We start from the raw sequence: 14,689 nt of genomic DNA on the forward strand, positions 1-14,689 counted from the left end.
ATAATTTATTTTTATACAGAACCATAACATACACTTACCGGAAACATGGTCTTTGTATGTATCATATTGAACTCATCCAAGAAATGTTGCGTCATTTTTAAGGCATCAGTCAATGTTTTATGATCAGGGTGTGACTCTGGAGTGTACTTGAGTAAATCCTGAGGGAAAGAAAAATGGTAAGAATAGTAAATTAGCAAAAGGATATCACTTCGATAATTTATTATAAGAAAAAAAATCAAGCACTAGAGCATGAGCTAAACACAGTCACTATCTATCTCGTGCAAACAAAATAATTTTACCCAGAGAAGAGAACTGGATGACACACCTGAAGATATCCAATGGTTTATGGAACCAAAATATATAAATTCCATGTAACTCCCAATGATTCAATACTGAACATTATTATCTGAAAGACAGTATGAATAGTAAATTCACCAAGTTATTCATCATAACTGATCTGGAGAATTTAACATTCTCCAAATATAATGAACAAAATACATTAAGGTCAGTTTACTATTTGATACATCTTTTTGTTATTGTTTTACACTGTACCAAGTTGGACAGATCTTATGGTGACAATGAGTTAGGACAGGGTTAGAATTGGGAAGGAAGCATCCATGACCTTAATTAAGAACAATTTGTAAGCTATGAAAAAATTAAAGATGACAAACATGAAATTCCAGGTGTAAGACTCATCTCCAAAGAAAATAGGCAACTTAATGACTTTGGAGTGTACAGACTGGGAAAGGGTAGTGCTGACGCTGATTCAGAATTATTTGATACAATAATCAGCTATGGAAAGGAGCGTGATTGTAGTGGATATATTTTTTTCTTTGTGTAATACTGTATATTTGTTACAGCTATGTTTATAGTGTTGTAATCAATCAATCAATCAATCAATCAATCAATCAATCAATCAATCAATCAATCAATCAATCAATCAATCACTACTGATCTGCATTTAGGGCAGTCGCCCAAGTGGCAGATTCCCTATCTGTTGTTTCCCTAGCCTTTTCTTAAATGATTGCAAAGAAATTGGAAATTTATTGAACGTCTCCTTTGGTAAGTTATTCCAATCTCTAACTCCCCTTCCTATAAACGAATATTTGCCCCAATTTGTCCTCTTGAATTCCAACTTTATCTTCATATTGTGATGGTGGATTGTGTTCGTATTGTGACCGCTACGGTAGCTGTGAACGCCCTTCAGGAACTCTGAAAAGCGGTGGCAAAAGGGGCTCTGGTTAAGACGCCGCAGGTCGTTATGCTACTTAGGTTCCAGAATGGGTAAAATATAAATCAATAAGTAAATAAATGTAATGTAAAGTTTAATCTTATACCAGTAGTATAGTATCATTTGAAGTAATTCCACATACTGTATATCAGTTGACTATATTTGTAAGTAGTACAGGAGATATTATAAGTAGAATTTTGTAAACAACATACATTTATCAAGGATGAGCTGTGTGTTTAATAGAAAAAATTGTTAGCGTAAATTGTATAATATTGTATTATAGGAAAATTTTCTTCTCTTGTTAATTTAATATTTATTGCTCATTTGCAAATAAAGAGATTTTGATTTGATTTTGATCTTTCCTACTTTCAAAGACACCTCTCAAACGTATTCGTCTACTGATCCGAGGCTATTGATGTGGCTCTTATACAAGAGCCATGGGTAGTTAAGGGCAGAGTAGCAGGATTGGCAGAATCTGGAGGTAAGCAAATGTACAATACCACATTGAATATGCCTAAAACATGTTTAGTTGAGAGCAAAAAACTAAAATGCCTTCTGTTGTAGGAACATTGTTCAAAGGACTTAGTGGTGGCCAAGATAAAACTTGGAAATTAGGAAGGTCCCAGAGAAATAACCATAGGCTCTGCATACCTCCCATATGACTCAACTCATCTACCTCCATCAGAAAAAGTTGAGAACCTAATTTGCAACGCAAAGAGGAAAGGCGAAAACCTAGTCCTTGGAGCAGATGCAAATTCACACCACGCAGCATGGGGAGGCATGAACTGCAATGCAAGAGGTAAGTATTTACTAGAGTTTATTATTGGAACTAAGTTAACGATACTAAACCTAGTAAACAAGCCTACATTTATAAATAAAAATTATATGGAGGTAATAGACAACACACTAAGCACTAAGCATATTGCAAACTTTATTGAAGACTGGAAGGTGATGGAGGAACCATCATTGGCAGACCACCAGCACATCCAATTTGCAACAGATATGCAGATATGAGACTATGTGGGACTGAGATGTACAGAGACCCAAAAAGAACTAACTGATATAGATACAGGGAATTTCTAGGGAAGGCTGTACAAAAAATTCCAAGTAACGTGAGAGGACAGAAAGAATTAGACAAGGCAGTGGAACTATTAGAAGAGGTCATTACAGACTCATTCCATGACAACTGTCCTCTAAAAAAAAAAAAAAAACCACACCAAAAAAGTAAGGTGGTGGAACATCAAGCTAACCAAAATGAAAAAAGAGGTTAGGATGTTGTATAGCATATCATCTAGAACTGGTATGTGGAACGCATATCGTAGGAAACTCACTGAGTATAACCTAGAGATATGGAAAGCAAAAAGAAAATCTTGGAGACTGTTCTGTGAGAAACTGGAATCACACACTGAATCAGCAAGGGTCCAGAAGGTTCCTAAAGCAACCCATATAATTCAGGGGGTCATTTACTCAGGCGGGGAAGGACACACTGGAGATGCTAACGGCATGTCACCTTCCTGAGGCTGAGGAGATGACAGAAGAAGAAACGATTCGAACAGAGACCGGAGCTCAAAGAGCAGACTGGAACTCTACCAACAGAATAATAAAACACAACCATGTAAAATAGCAATCGACACGTTTCATCCTATAAAGGCTCCGGGGCCAGATGAGATACTTCAGATACTCCCACAGGAAGGACGGGATATACACGTCAGTCCCCTGACGGACCTCTTCAGAGCTAGTCAAGCTTTAGGGTACGTCCCAAAATCATGGTCTGAAGCTGAAGTAGTATTCATACCTAAGCCTGGAAGGGCAAACTATGCCCAAGCCAATGCATACAGACCATTATGTTTAACCTCTTTCATGCTGAAAGCAATGGAGAAAATTCTGGATAAATATATCAACAGAACGGTGCAACTGAACTCAATGTTGCATGAAAATCAGTTAGCATAGAGATCTGGCAGATCCACTGAAGTAGCACTCCACCAGTTGGTTTGTAAACTAGAGGAAAGCCTAGAATATAAAGAAATTGCACTGGCAGCATTTCTAGATATAGAAGGACCCTTCAACAATACAACCTATAACTCTATGATCAAAGCATTGGAAAAGAGCAAGGTGAGTAAACAGTCATCAAATGGATTAAATCCTTGTTAGACGGCAGCAAGAAAAAAGCAACCCTGTTTGAAGAACCGCTGACGGTTAGGGCCACCCGAGGCTGTGCTAGGAAGGAGTTCTTTCGCCTCTGCTGTGGAACCTCGTGGTGAACAAAATCATAGCTGTGCTCAACAAACAGGGTTTCTATACACAAGGATACGCAGATGACCTAGTAATTATGGTATGAGGTAAGGTGGTGAGTGTTATCCCGGACCTCATTCACAGAACATTCAACCTTGCGAAGAACTGGTGTCGGGAAGAACAACTATCAGTCAACCCGAACAAGATAACTCTGGTTCCTTTTACAATAAGGAGAAAATTAGAGGGAAAGAGAACACTGAAGCTCTTTGGGTAAGATATATATATATATATATATGGAAGAACAGGCACTGTACTTAGGTGTAGTGTTAGGTAAAAATCTAACCTGGAATCCATATATAGAAAGGAACATAACCCGAGCCAAGAACTTGCTGTATGCATGTAAAAGAGACGTCGGGAAGACATGGCGCCTAAGACCATCAGTGGTAATGTGGATATATACAATGATCATTAGACCGTTGATGGCCTATGCTGCAATCATCTGGTGGCAGAAAGTAAGCCATGGAAAAGTCAGTAGTAGATTGGATAGCCTACAGATAATGGCATGCATAGCCATAACTGGGACTATGAGAACTACGCCGACAGAAGCCTTGAATACTTTACTAGACCTGCCATCTGTATGCAATTTCATAAAAGGACAGGCTAGAATGAGTTCATATAGATTGGCACAATCAGAGTGCTGGAATGCACAAAGACCCAATCTAGGACACTGTAAAATTAACAGAATAATAACAGAGGAAGTTCTACTCATGCCTTCTGATCATATGATACCAAAGTACAATTTTGAAAAACTGTTTGAGACCCAGATAATAAAAATAAAAAGAAGACTGGGATATCAAGAAATGGATTACTGAAATAGAAGATATAGTGTGGTGGACTGATGGCTCAAAGACTGTGGATGGCACAGGAGGAGGGATCAACGGGCGAAGACCTGAGAGATGAATCCAGATGAGCCTGGGCAAACACACTACAGTCTTTCAAGCGTAAGTGATAGCTATCACAACATGTCTTGAAGGAAATCTGAAATGAACTATAGGAATAAGAACATTTAATTTTTACGGACAGTTGAGCAGCTATTAAGGCACTAGAAGCAGTCCGGATAATATCCAGAATTGTCTGGTACTGCCATTCACTTCTCCTGAAGCTCTCAAAGTACAAAATCGCCAAAATAATATGGGTACCAGGGCATGCAGGTATAGAAGGAAATGAAAAGGCAGATAAGCTGGCCAGGAAAGGAGCAGAAACACATTTTGTAGGCCCAGAACCTGTATGCGGGATTTCCCACGGACAAGCCCGACACTACATAGGAAAAATGGTACAAAATAAACAAATGGAAAACTGGAAAAATACTCCAGGATGCATGCTTGCAAAGGAACTGATGAAAGGACCAAACAAGAAGCATACTAAGGAACTGTTGAAACTCAGCAGAGAAAATGTAAGACAGGTAGTAGGACTGTTGACACGATACTGCCATCTGAAAAAACACCTACACAGAATTGGAGTAATAAGAGACAACATATGTAGGAAATGCAATGAAGCAGAGGAATCAGCTGAACACATACTTTTCGAATGTGGGGCACTGGGTAGAATCAGACTCTCCCCTCTAGGACTACCAGGTGAAGATAGAGAAAAAGTCCAAGAAGACCCAATAAGAACACCCAGCAGCTTTGTGAAGGGAGCAGATATATCTAGGTGGGAATGAAGGAAATACATGGTAGCAAAAGATCTTAGAGGTCAACACTAATTACGAACTAAAATTTAGAAGCCCCATGAAGAAAAGAAGAAGAAATATCCGAGTTTATTCAAAAGAACGATGTCACAATAATACAGTATTATATAATACTATAATAAGAAATACAATTTTTTTCAGGCGAGTGTCGTTGGGACTCTGACTGGATATAACTAAATTAACTAGAACACACTGTAACTGTAATTCTATTACTTTTAGGTCAAGAAGAATGTATTACTACAAAATTATGTACACCAAGATGATGTACAAAATGTGCTACTAAAGGAAAATTGCTGGCACAGAACATTACACTGGATAGAGGTTAAAAGTATGTAATTCTGAAGAGAGATTGAGTCAACACTAGATAAGTGGTCAATTCATGCTTCCCATATTTATTATTTTCTTCATTACGTCACTATATTTTTATTTAATTCATCTAGGCAATGATTCGTATCAACGAACAGAAATGGATGTAATTTTAAATGGTTCAGTGTGAGAGTAAAGTTATAACTGTTAACACAATGCTGTCCGGCCCATCTGACGTATAACTGGCCCCTGCGGCCGGAAGGTTTTGCAGAGACATAGAGTTGTTGCAGGGTATCATAATTTAATAATTTTGGGTCCATTCACACTTATATCTGTGGTGAGATTTTATATTTCAGTGCATTCTGGTAATGATATCTGTTTGATTCCTCCACCATATACTCCAACAAGTCATTACAAATGAACAACTTGACATCATAACCTATATTTTCAGGTTCACTCGGTGAAATTTTAACGCCAGCTGTGTCCGAGAAAGACTCCAAAAACAGTATAATATCCTGCTTAGACCACTCACTGCCAGAAATAGCGAGAATATTATCAACAGTACTTACAGTATATCTAGACCATCTTTGCTATCTGAAGCAACAGGTCATTGTTCGCATGGTGCAATAAATGTGTCATTCAACACATCACTTCGACATAAATGCATGACACTAGCACTAGAATTATCATTATACAATTCATCTTCACTCTCCTACAATCACTGGATACATGACATATTATCAGCGTATAATTCACGTATAATATAACTAGGAGTCAATCCAATGTTTACCGGCGCTGCCATTTTTGTTTGCTAGCATTGATGGATACACGGGAGATATTCGAAGGCAAAAACAAATGCCATTTACGCACTAAAACGGGCAAAACCAGTACTAAAATATGCACAGATTTTCTACAATTTAGGTACATCAACGATAACCTCCAAGTAGTTCCTCAATAACCATTAGATGGCATCAGAAGACAGAGCTGCACCAACACGTATTCATACGTGATCGGCTGCAGAGCGCCGTGCTTGGAAACACGTACTGATACGTGAGCGGACAGCATTGTGTTAATACGAATTTGAAAGAAAAATGCAGGTTATGGGTATCATGACATTTACAATTAGTGCGCAATCCTCAGAAATAATTCTTCAGTGTTAAACGAAGTCATATCTTGTTCGCAAATTATTATTTTTAAATTATTTTTTATTGCTAGTTGCTTTACGTCGCACCAACACAGACTGGTCTTATGGTGACAATGGGATAGGAAAGGCCTAGGAGTTGGAAGGAAGCGGCCGTGGCCTTAATTAAGGTACAGCCCCAACATTTGCCTGGTGTGAAAGTTGGAATCCACAGAAACCCATCTTCAGGACTGCCGACAGTGGGATTCAAACCCACTCTCTACCGGATGCAAGCTCACAGCCGCATGCCCCTACCGCACGGTCAACTCGCCCAGTATTAGTCGCAACTGAAAGCAAATGTAATTACAAATCCCTGTATTTTTAATTTATCCATAATTAGCATATTTATATGTAATGAATAAAACTGATAAATTAGTTTTTTTTCCCATTTGCTTTATGTCACACCGACACAAATAGGTCTTATAGCGACGATGGAACAGGAAAGGGCTAGGAGTGTGAAGAAAGCGGCCCTGGCCTTAATTATGGTATAGCCACAGCATTTGCCTGGTGTGAAAATGGGAAACCACGTAAAACCATATTCAGGGCTGCCGACAGTGGGGATCGAACCCAATCTCCTGAATATGGGACACTGGTCGCACTTAAGCGATTGCAGCTATAGAGGTCGGTCACACAAGAAAATGCCATGAACTATATTGGAATTAACACTCTCACTCACTTATGAACTGAGTTTAAAAACTATGATTTCTGCTCATTTCGTGAACTGGGAAATAAGGCTGTACAATTTCCAAAGTGTGCAAAACTTCCCCGAGTTCATGAAATGAGCAATTGCACCATTTGTGCATAACATATTTATTAGCTTAATTTCTTTTTGTTAATATTCCTTTTTTCATTACTGTCAGGTAATTGCATTATTTCCATTTAGTTCTAGGAGCCCAAATCTGAGTTATGGTTCTGCCAAAAATTTAAGACTGGTTTGTAAGTCTCTTGAAAATACAACTCAGAGAAAATCTAACGTAAAATTCCACTGTTGGTTCCCTTCCAGAATTTTATTTTAATGCAACTACTAGCAGAGAGAAACTACTACATTCCGGCGTTCTCTCTGACTGGATGCGCCATTTTCCAGACTTATAGGCGCCTCCCTACTAGCTCTGAGCCGAACAAGCCTAGGCCTGGTCGCTCAGCGATTAGGGGCTTGCTTTGCCTCCTACTACTGGCTGGAGATGTTCACTTAAACCCCGGTCCCACCACTTGTGAAATGAAAACAGACATAAATATCTATTGTCAGAATGTGCAAAGCCTAAACAATAAGCTGTCTGATTGTGAACTATCCCTGCCAGACTTAAGAGAAGTTGACGTGATCGGACTTACTGAAACATGGCTCTCGTGGGCTAGTGACAGTGAACTACCACTCAGTGCTAATTACAGCATATTCCGTCGTGATCGCGCTACTCTAGGTGGTGGAGTGATGTTAGCAGTGAACAGTGCGTTACCGTGTAAACGGAGGACAGATCTCGAACGGAACTGTGAGTTAGTGTGGGTGGAGCTACTCTTTCCTCGACGCCCTGTACTTGTGGGATGTTACTACAGACCACCAAACAGCCCATTCTGTGACCTTGAACAGTGCCTGGACTCAGTCATTGCAGCTCTCCCTCATGGTGAAGTAATTTTAATGGGCGACTTTAACCTGTCTATAAAGTGGTCTTCTCCAACTACAGGACTGTCAGCTAACAACTGTGACACATACTTTATAGACAGTTTTATTAATGGCCTCGGACTGAAACAGTTTAATATGTACCCAACCCGTGGACCCAACACCCTGGACTTCATACTCTCCTCATTAGAACTTAAAACAATAACCCCAGGCAGAAACCTTTTCCTGTGCGACCACCAGTCCCTCGATGCTACACTCCTCCTTCCCCACCCCTCCTCAAAGCCACACAGCAGGACACCCTACCGCCCTACCTACATCTGGCGCCGTGCCGACTGGCCTGCAATGTGTCGTGCCCTGGAATGCCTTCCCTGGAGTCTGCTCGAAATAGCTGACATCGAATCGGCTCTTGACCTGCTGTACGACTGGCTGCAAGCTGCAATTAAAGACTTCGTACCTGCACAACGGGCTACTACCAGCAAACATCAACACTGGATATCACATGAGACCAGACTGATACTGTTTAATAAAAGGAGAGCTTGGCGCCTGTGGAAAGACTTCCCTAACCCACACACTCACAATACTTTCGTTAAAATCCGCCGCCACGCGAGGTTTATGGTCAGAAGAGACTACAAAACACACGTAGACACTGTCACTGAAAACGTCCGCAGCAATCCCAAGCGCTACTGGAGTCTCATCAACACACGAAGAAGGACGGAGCGGATTCCTGTCAGCGTGAACCACAACGATGCAACAGCAGACGGCGCCGATCGCAATGAACTGTTCAACAGGTATTTCTTCTCCAACTTCTCCCCTCCCTTACAAAACCAACCGCTCCCACCCATTGGTACAGCCTCAAACAGAACCCTATCAAGCATAACTACCACACCAAGTGAAGTTCATGACCTTCTTCAAACTCTTCGTATCAACAAAGCTACCGGTGCCGACACTATAGGTCCTCTTTTCCTAAAAAATACTGCCAGTACTCTTTGCGTCCCTCTATCTAAATTATTTAACAGATGTTTTGCCGCGGGCTATTTTCCTAATACCTGGAAACAGGCAAATATTGTTCCACTTCTCAAATCAGGCAACAAATTTAATGTTTCATCTTACCGACCAATTTCTATTCTCCCCACACTATCCTTTATCTTTGAAAAAATTATACACCAGCGTCTCCTCGCATTCACGTTGCCGTATATCTCAACCAAGCAGCATGGTTTTCTACCAGGTGGCTCTTGTCTAACAAACCTAGCCACTCTGCATAGCTTTGCATCACACGCCATTGCAGCTAAATCGCAGCTGGATATCTGCTACGTAGACATTTCGAAAGCTTTCGATTCTGTAGACCATACTCTGTTGCTCCATAAACTCTCCGAACGATTTAATATACATGGCAGTCTTCTGACCCTTCTTTCTGGCTTCCTACATAACCGTTGGCAGAGAGTGGTAATATCAGGCACTTCATCCTCATGGTTACCAGTCACGTCCGGTGTCCCACAAGGCAGTACTCTTGGCCCCTTGCTGTTTTCTTTGTTTATGGACGATCTGCCGTCCGAACTCAACGAAACAGCCAATACCCTACTCTTTGCTGACGACTGCAAGATATTTAGGGAGATCAGGAATCCAGGAGATGCAGCTCTGCTACAGTCCTCACTTAATGCCCTCTCGAACTGGTGCCGTACTTGGAAACTTATCCCCAATCCACAAAAATGCAGCCACATGACCATAACACTACGTAAATCTCCTCTACCGACATCATATTACCTACTCGACAAGCCCATCACCGTAGTTACGCAACAGCGTGACCTAGGTGTAATATTTGATACAAAATTACAATTTAAGACCCACATAGAAACATATACAACCAAGGCCATGAAATTACTAGGCATTCTCTATCGCTTCACAGAAATTTCTGACCCCATTGCTCTTCGTCACTTCTTCCTCACGATCATTCAACCTCTCTTAAACTACTGCTCTCCTATTTGGACAACAGCCTCTCCCTCCAATACTAAGCAGTTAGACAGAGCAGTGTCCTTCTTTGCTGCAATTGTAAGGAACAGAAACCCCAAGCTCAGAAATCTGTCTACGCAGCAGGTATTAATGGCAATTAATATGTCACCGCTGCACATCAGGCGACAGGTAGCTGACCTGAGTTTCCTCCACGGGATCTTAAATGGGCATTACCGCTCGGAACATCTTGTCTCACTCTTCTCTCTCCGCGTTCCTTCCCGCTCCACCCGAACCAAAGACCTTCTCCACATTCCCCACACTCAGCACTCAATACTTCAACGATCTTTCCTAATCCGCCTCCCGACACTCTTTAACAATATTAACAGGAGACAAGAACTCGATATAGCATCGAATAAAAGTGTATTCGAGGGGTGTGTAAATAGCCTCTTAAAGATAAGTTGATGTGAAGGGATTATACCGCCATCTTGACCCACGACGACTTGGCTATGAATATGGACATTCTTATGGTTTTCGATTTGGACAGTTGTTATTAGTAGGCTGTGTACCTGATCTTGTTATATTTTGTTATGTTTGTTATATTTTATTATGAAAGTTTACGTTGGTTAAATAGTCTGTTGGCAGTGCAAGTGAAATTTGCTCAGTGTAGCTGTATCTTGTGCTTTGTGAATAAATAAATAAATAAATAAATAAATAAATAAATGTATGAAGTTTTACTTATATTCGCTGTTGTGACTGATTTATTACGTATTTAGGTTTTGGCCATAAATTCCAATCTACTTTTTTTTTCTGATATGTTACATATCCAGATGTCATTGGCCATTCGAGATTGTTGTTTATTTCTGTGGACAGTGAGTATATGATGATGATGATGATGATGATGATGATGATGATGATGCTGATGATGCTTGTTGTTTAAAGGGGTCTAACATCTAAGGTCATCGGCCCCACAGTGAGTATAATTTGTCTCATAATCTGCATCACAACTGCGTGTCAACTACATGTTGACATCAGTGGTATCCGGCAACAGTCTACGTAGAGCTAACTCTGATGTAATCTCCGCAATCAAGCAAAGTAACAACAGTTCCAAGACAGTCCACGTGGTTCTTGCCATGTGCTCGGGAGTACCCCAGTGATTCTGCAATCAGTGTTCAGACCGCGGATGGATACATACGGATACACAATGTTCTATGTTTACGTCGGGTTGACGGCAGAAGAGGCCACTCTGCTTTTGCCCATAGTTCACATATTAGGGTGTGATCACAGGAGCCCATGTCTCTGATGAGTTACCTATTCAAATATATAAAAAAATTTTTTGCTACTTGCTTTATGTTGCACCGACAGACATGTCTTATGGCGACGATGGGATAGGAAAGGCCTAGGAAGTGGAAGGAAGCGGCCGTGGCCTTAATTAAGGTACAGCTCTGGCATTTGCCTGGTGTGAAAATGGGAAACCACGGAAAACCATCTTCAGGGCTGCCGACAGTGGGGCTCGAACCCACTACCTCCCGATTACTGGATACTGGCCACACTTAAGCGACTGCAGCTATTGAGCTCGGTTATTCAAATATAAATAAACCTGATTTTTCTGGTTACATTCAAGTAATACATATGCCACAAGTGAAATGATACACTAAATTTAAAAAGAGCTATCGATACAATAACTCCTCATTTATTTTCAGTTCAATTACTCAATCACTAAATGCATCGCTAAATCATAACCCACCCTAAGGACAATTAATACAAAGAAGGAACACCAATTAACTGAACCAATCATTAGAACACTTGTGTACAAAATACTTACATGTAGTACCAAAGCATTCTTCTGGACACGAGCCACAGGTTTATGAAGCAAATCTTCCAATGATAGACTCTGACCAGCAAGTGATTTAAGACGAATGTCTCGTGTGATCTCGCCAAACTGCTGGTTGTTGCTACTACATTTCCGAACTGTTTCAGTTGCACGAACATAGTTATGAAGGAATGCACCATAGATATTGATGTTGCTTGCCTGAAATCAATAAGAACTAAATTACCTAGCTGAACATTTTAAAGTATAGAAAGCAGGATTATCAGCAGTATGTACACCCATCAAAAGAGCATATGATAATAAAAGATGAGCAAGAGTTTGAGATTTCCTCAAATATATTACACATCATATTTGAAAATTAAAATAAACTTCAGAACACAAAAGTACAATGAAACATGTTGTTTGAGTCATCAGTCCACAGACTGGTTTGAAGCAGTTCTCATGCCACCCCATTCTGTGCTAATCACTTCATTTCTACGTAACTATTATATCCTACATCTGACCCAATCTGCTTGTCATATTCATATCTTGGTCTACCCCTACCATTCCTAGTGCCTACACTTATCTCACAAACTAACTGAACAAGACCTGGTTGTCTTAAGATGTGTCCTATCATTCTATCTCTTCCTCTCGTCAAATTTAGCCAAATCGATCTCCTCTCACCAATTCGATTCAGTATCACTTCATTTGTGATTCGATCCACCCATCTCAAATTCAGCATTCTTCTGCAATACCACATTTCTAAGGTCAAATTCAGCTTTCATAGGCCTCCTTGTGACACATTATAGCCATTTATAGTGAAAAGGTTTAGATTTCCAAGTACCTTGAGTTTTGCCCTGTAAAGGGTTAATGGATCTGGTAGGTAGGAAGCAAATTCCACTACCAGTTTGATTTGCTCAGTGTTCTCATACTTTTTTAACAATTCAACAACAACAAAAGAGCACTGATGAAAACAAAAAGTTGCTTTATAACTCTTAGGTTCTTCAGTGTACGAAAGCTAGTTTTTTAGTAATAAATGTATAAACTACTACAGTGTAGTACTGTTACCATCTGTTTCCTTTTTCAGGTAGTTTATAGATTTATTTCTCAAAATTAGTTTTGGCAGACTGAAGAACCTAACAGTTATAAATTAACCGAGTCAAAAGTGAAAAGAGATGGCTTAACAAAAAAGTAGTTGCTCTCAATGAAACATTCACCAGTTCTGCATTCTTCAACACAGAGTCATCAAAAGAGAATTTGTCCAAAATGTAGCTGCATGCTGTAGTGAAGAAATTTCTTACCAATTTGAAGAACTGTCTTATGTCATCTCCAGATGAACTGCCAGCATCAATTCCTTGCTAAATGTGCTCTCTTGTAACTCCAGTCACAATCTTGTCATCATCACTCTAACAATTCATACTACTGAACTTTATATCAAAAATGCAATTCAAACTTACTCCTGATGATGATGTTGATGCTTGTTGTTTAAAAGGGCCTAACATCTTTGGCCATCTGCCGCTAATGGTATGAAATGAAATGACAAATTAAAAGCCAAAAACATCCAATGATCACAATTCAAAATAAAGATGGACGGACGGACGGGATGGATGTGAATTTAAAACGATCAGTGGAACTGACCCACAGTGCCTCACATGCACAAAAGCTGGCATAGAACAATAGTATCACTGACCAAAAGACTGCTTCTAGAGCACAATACTGAATCGATGATACTTGTAGTCGAAAGTATCAGAAATAAATTGGGGCACAACTCTCAATAATTGATTAGAAAAGTTTATTAAAAACTTCCTGTCTCAACTCAACTCTACACTCAACAATGCATTGCACAATCACTCGGTACAAAAATACAAAAGAATCATAGTTTCAGTCATAGAGTATTAATAAATTTAGCGTGATTCTGGTGCGAGAAGGTTGGAGACACAATTTCTGGATAAAACAATTGAATTTTAAAAAACACTACCATAGATATGAAAAATACCACAGACACTACGAATTATTTTTCTCATCATGTCAAATTTTTAACCACACTAAGTACAGAAGAAAAATTATTAATTCCAATACCTCCCCTTGTCATAAAAATTTGAAAACAAACACGAATTTAAAAAAATAAGCAACACACGTAGATAAGCATGCAGATGCTAATCAACAAGGCCTAACAAGTTCCTTAATTTATAAGTTCCCTCCCCTGACAATGCCTTTGTGAAAACGTCTGCCACATTTTCATCTCGTGGTACATACACAAACTTTACCAATCCCTTGGTCACAATATCCTTTATAAACTAATAGCGAACATCCACATGTTTAGTTTTCTCAGACACAACATGAGTTGAGCTCACATGTATAGCACCTTGATTATCATAAAATATTTGAATTGGCACTTTAACGTAATTACAATCATCAAAGTCACTGAAAAATTATGCAACCACAACATTTCCTTTGTGCGCACCACCACTGATACAAACTCAGCCTCCACAGTTGAAGTAGCAACAATCTATTGTTTCTTGCTAGACCACATAATCGGACAACCAGCAAATTTGCACACATACTCAGAAATAGATTTCCTGTCCTCAGAGTTAGCATAATCAGCATCGCAATAAATACTCCTTGAA

At 39.7% G+C, this 14,689-nt stretch overlaps 1 protein-coding gene across 1 annotated transcript in view; it reads right to left on the minus strand.

Moving 5' to 3' along the window:
• The window catches only part of RhoGAP1A (Rho GTPase activating protein at 1A), a 594,034-nt gene that overhangs the window by 337,695 nt on the left and 241,650 nt on the right, over positions 1 to 14,689 (minus strand). Inside the window, exons 6-7 of the mRNA XM_067141809.2 lie at positions 12,078 to 12,284; positions 39 to 158 (exon numbers count right to left, since the gene is read on the minus strand). Coding sequence (XP_066997910.2) covers positions 39 to 158; positions 12,078 to 12,284 — 327 coding nt within the window. The remainder of the gene's footprint in view (positions 1 to 38; positions 159 to 12,077; positions 12,285 to 14,689) is intronic.

Source organism: Anabrus simplex, chromosome 2 (genome assembly GCF_040414725.1).
Source record: "Anabrus simplex isolate iqAnaSimp1 chromosome 2, ASM4041472v1, whole genome shotgun sequence".
NCBI lineage: Eukaryota > Metazoa > Arthropoda > Insecta > Orthoptera > Tettigoniidae > Anabrus > Anabrus simplex.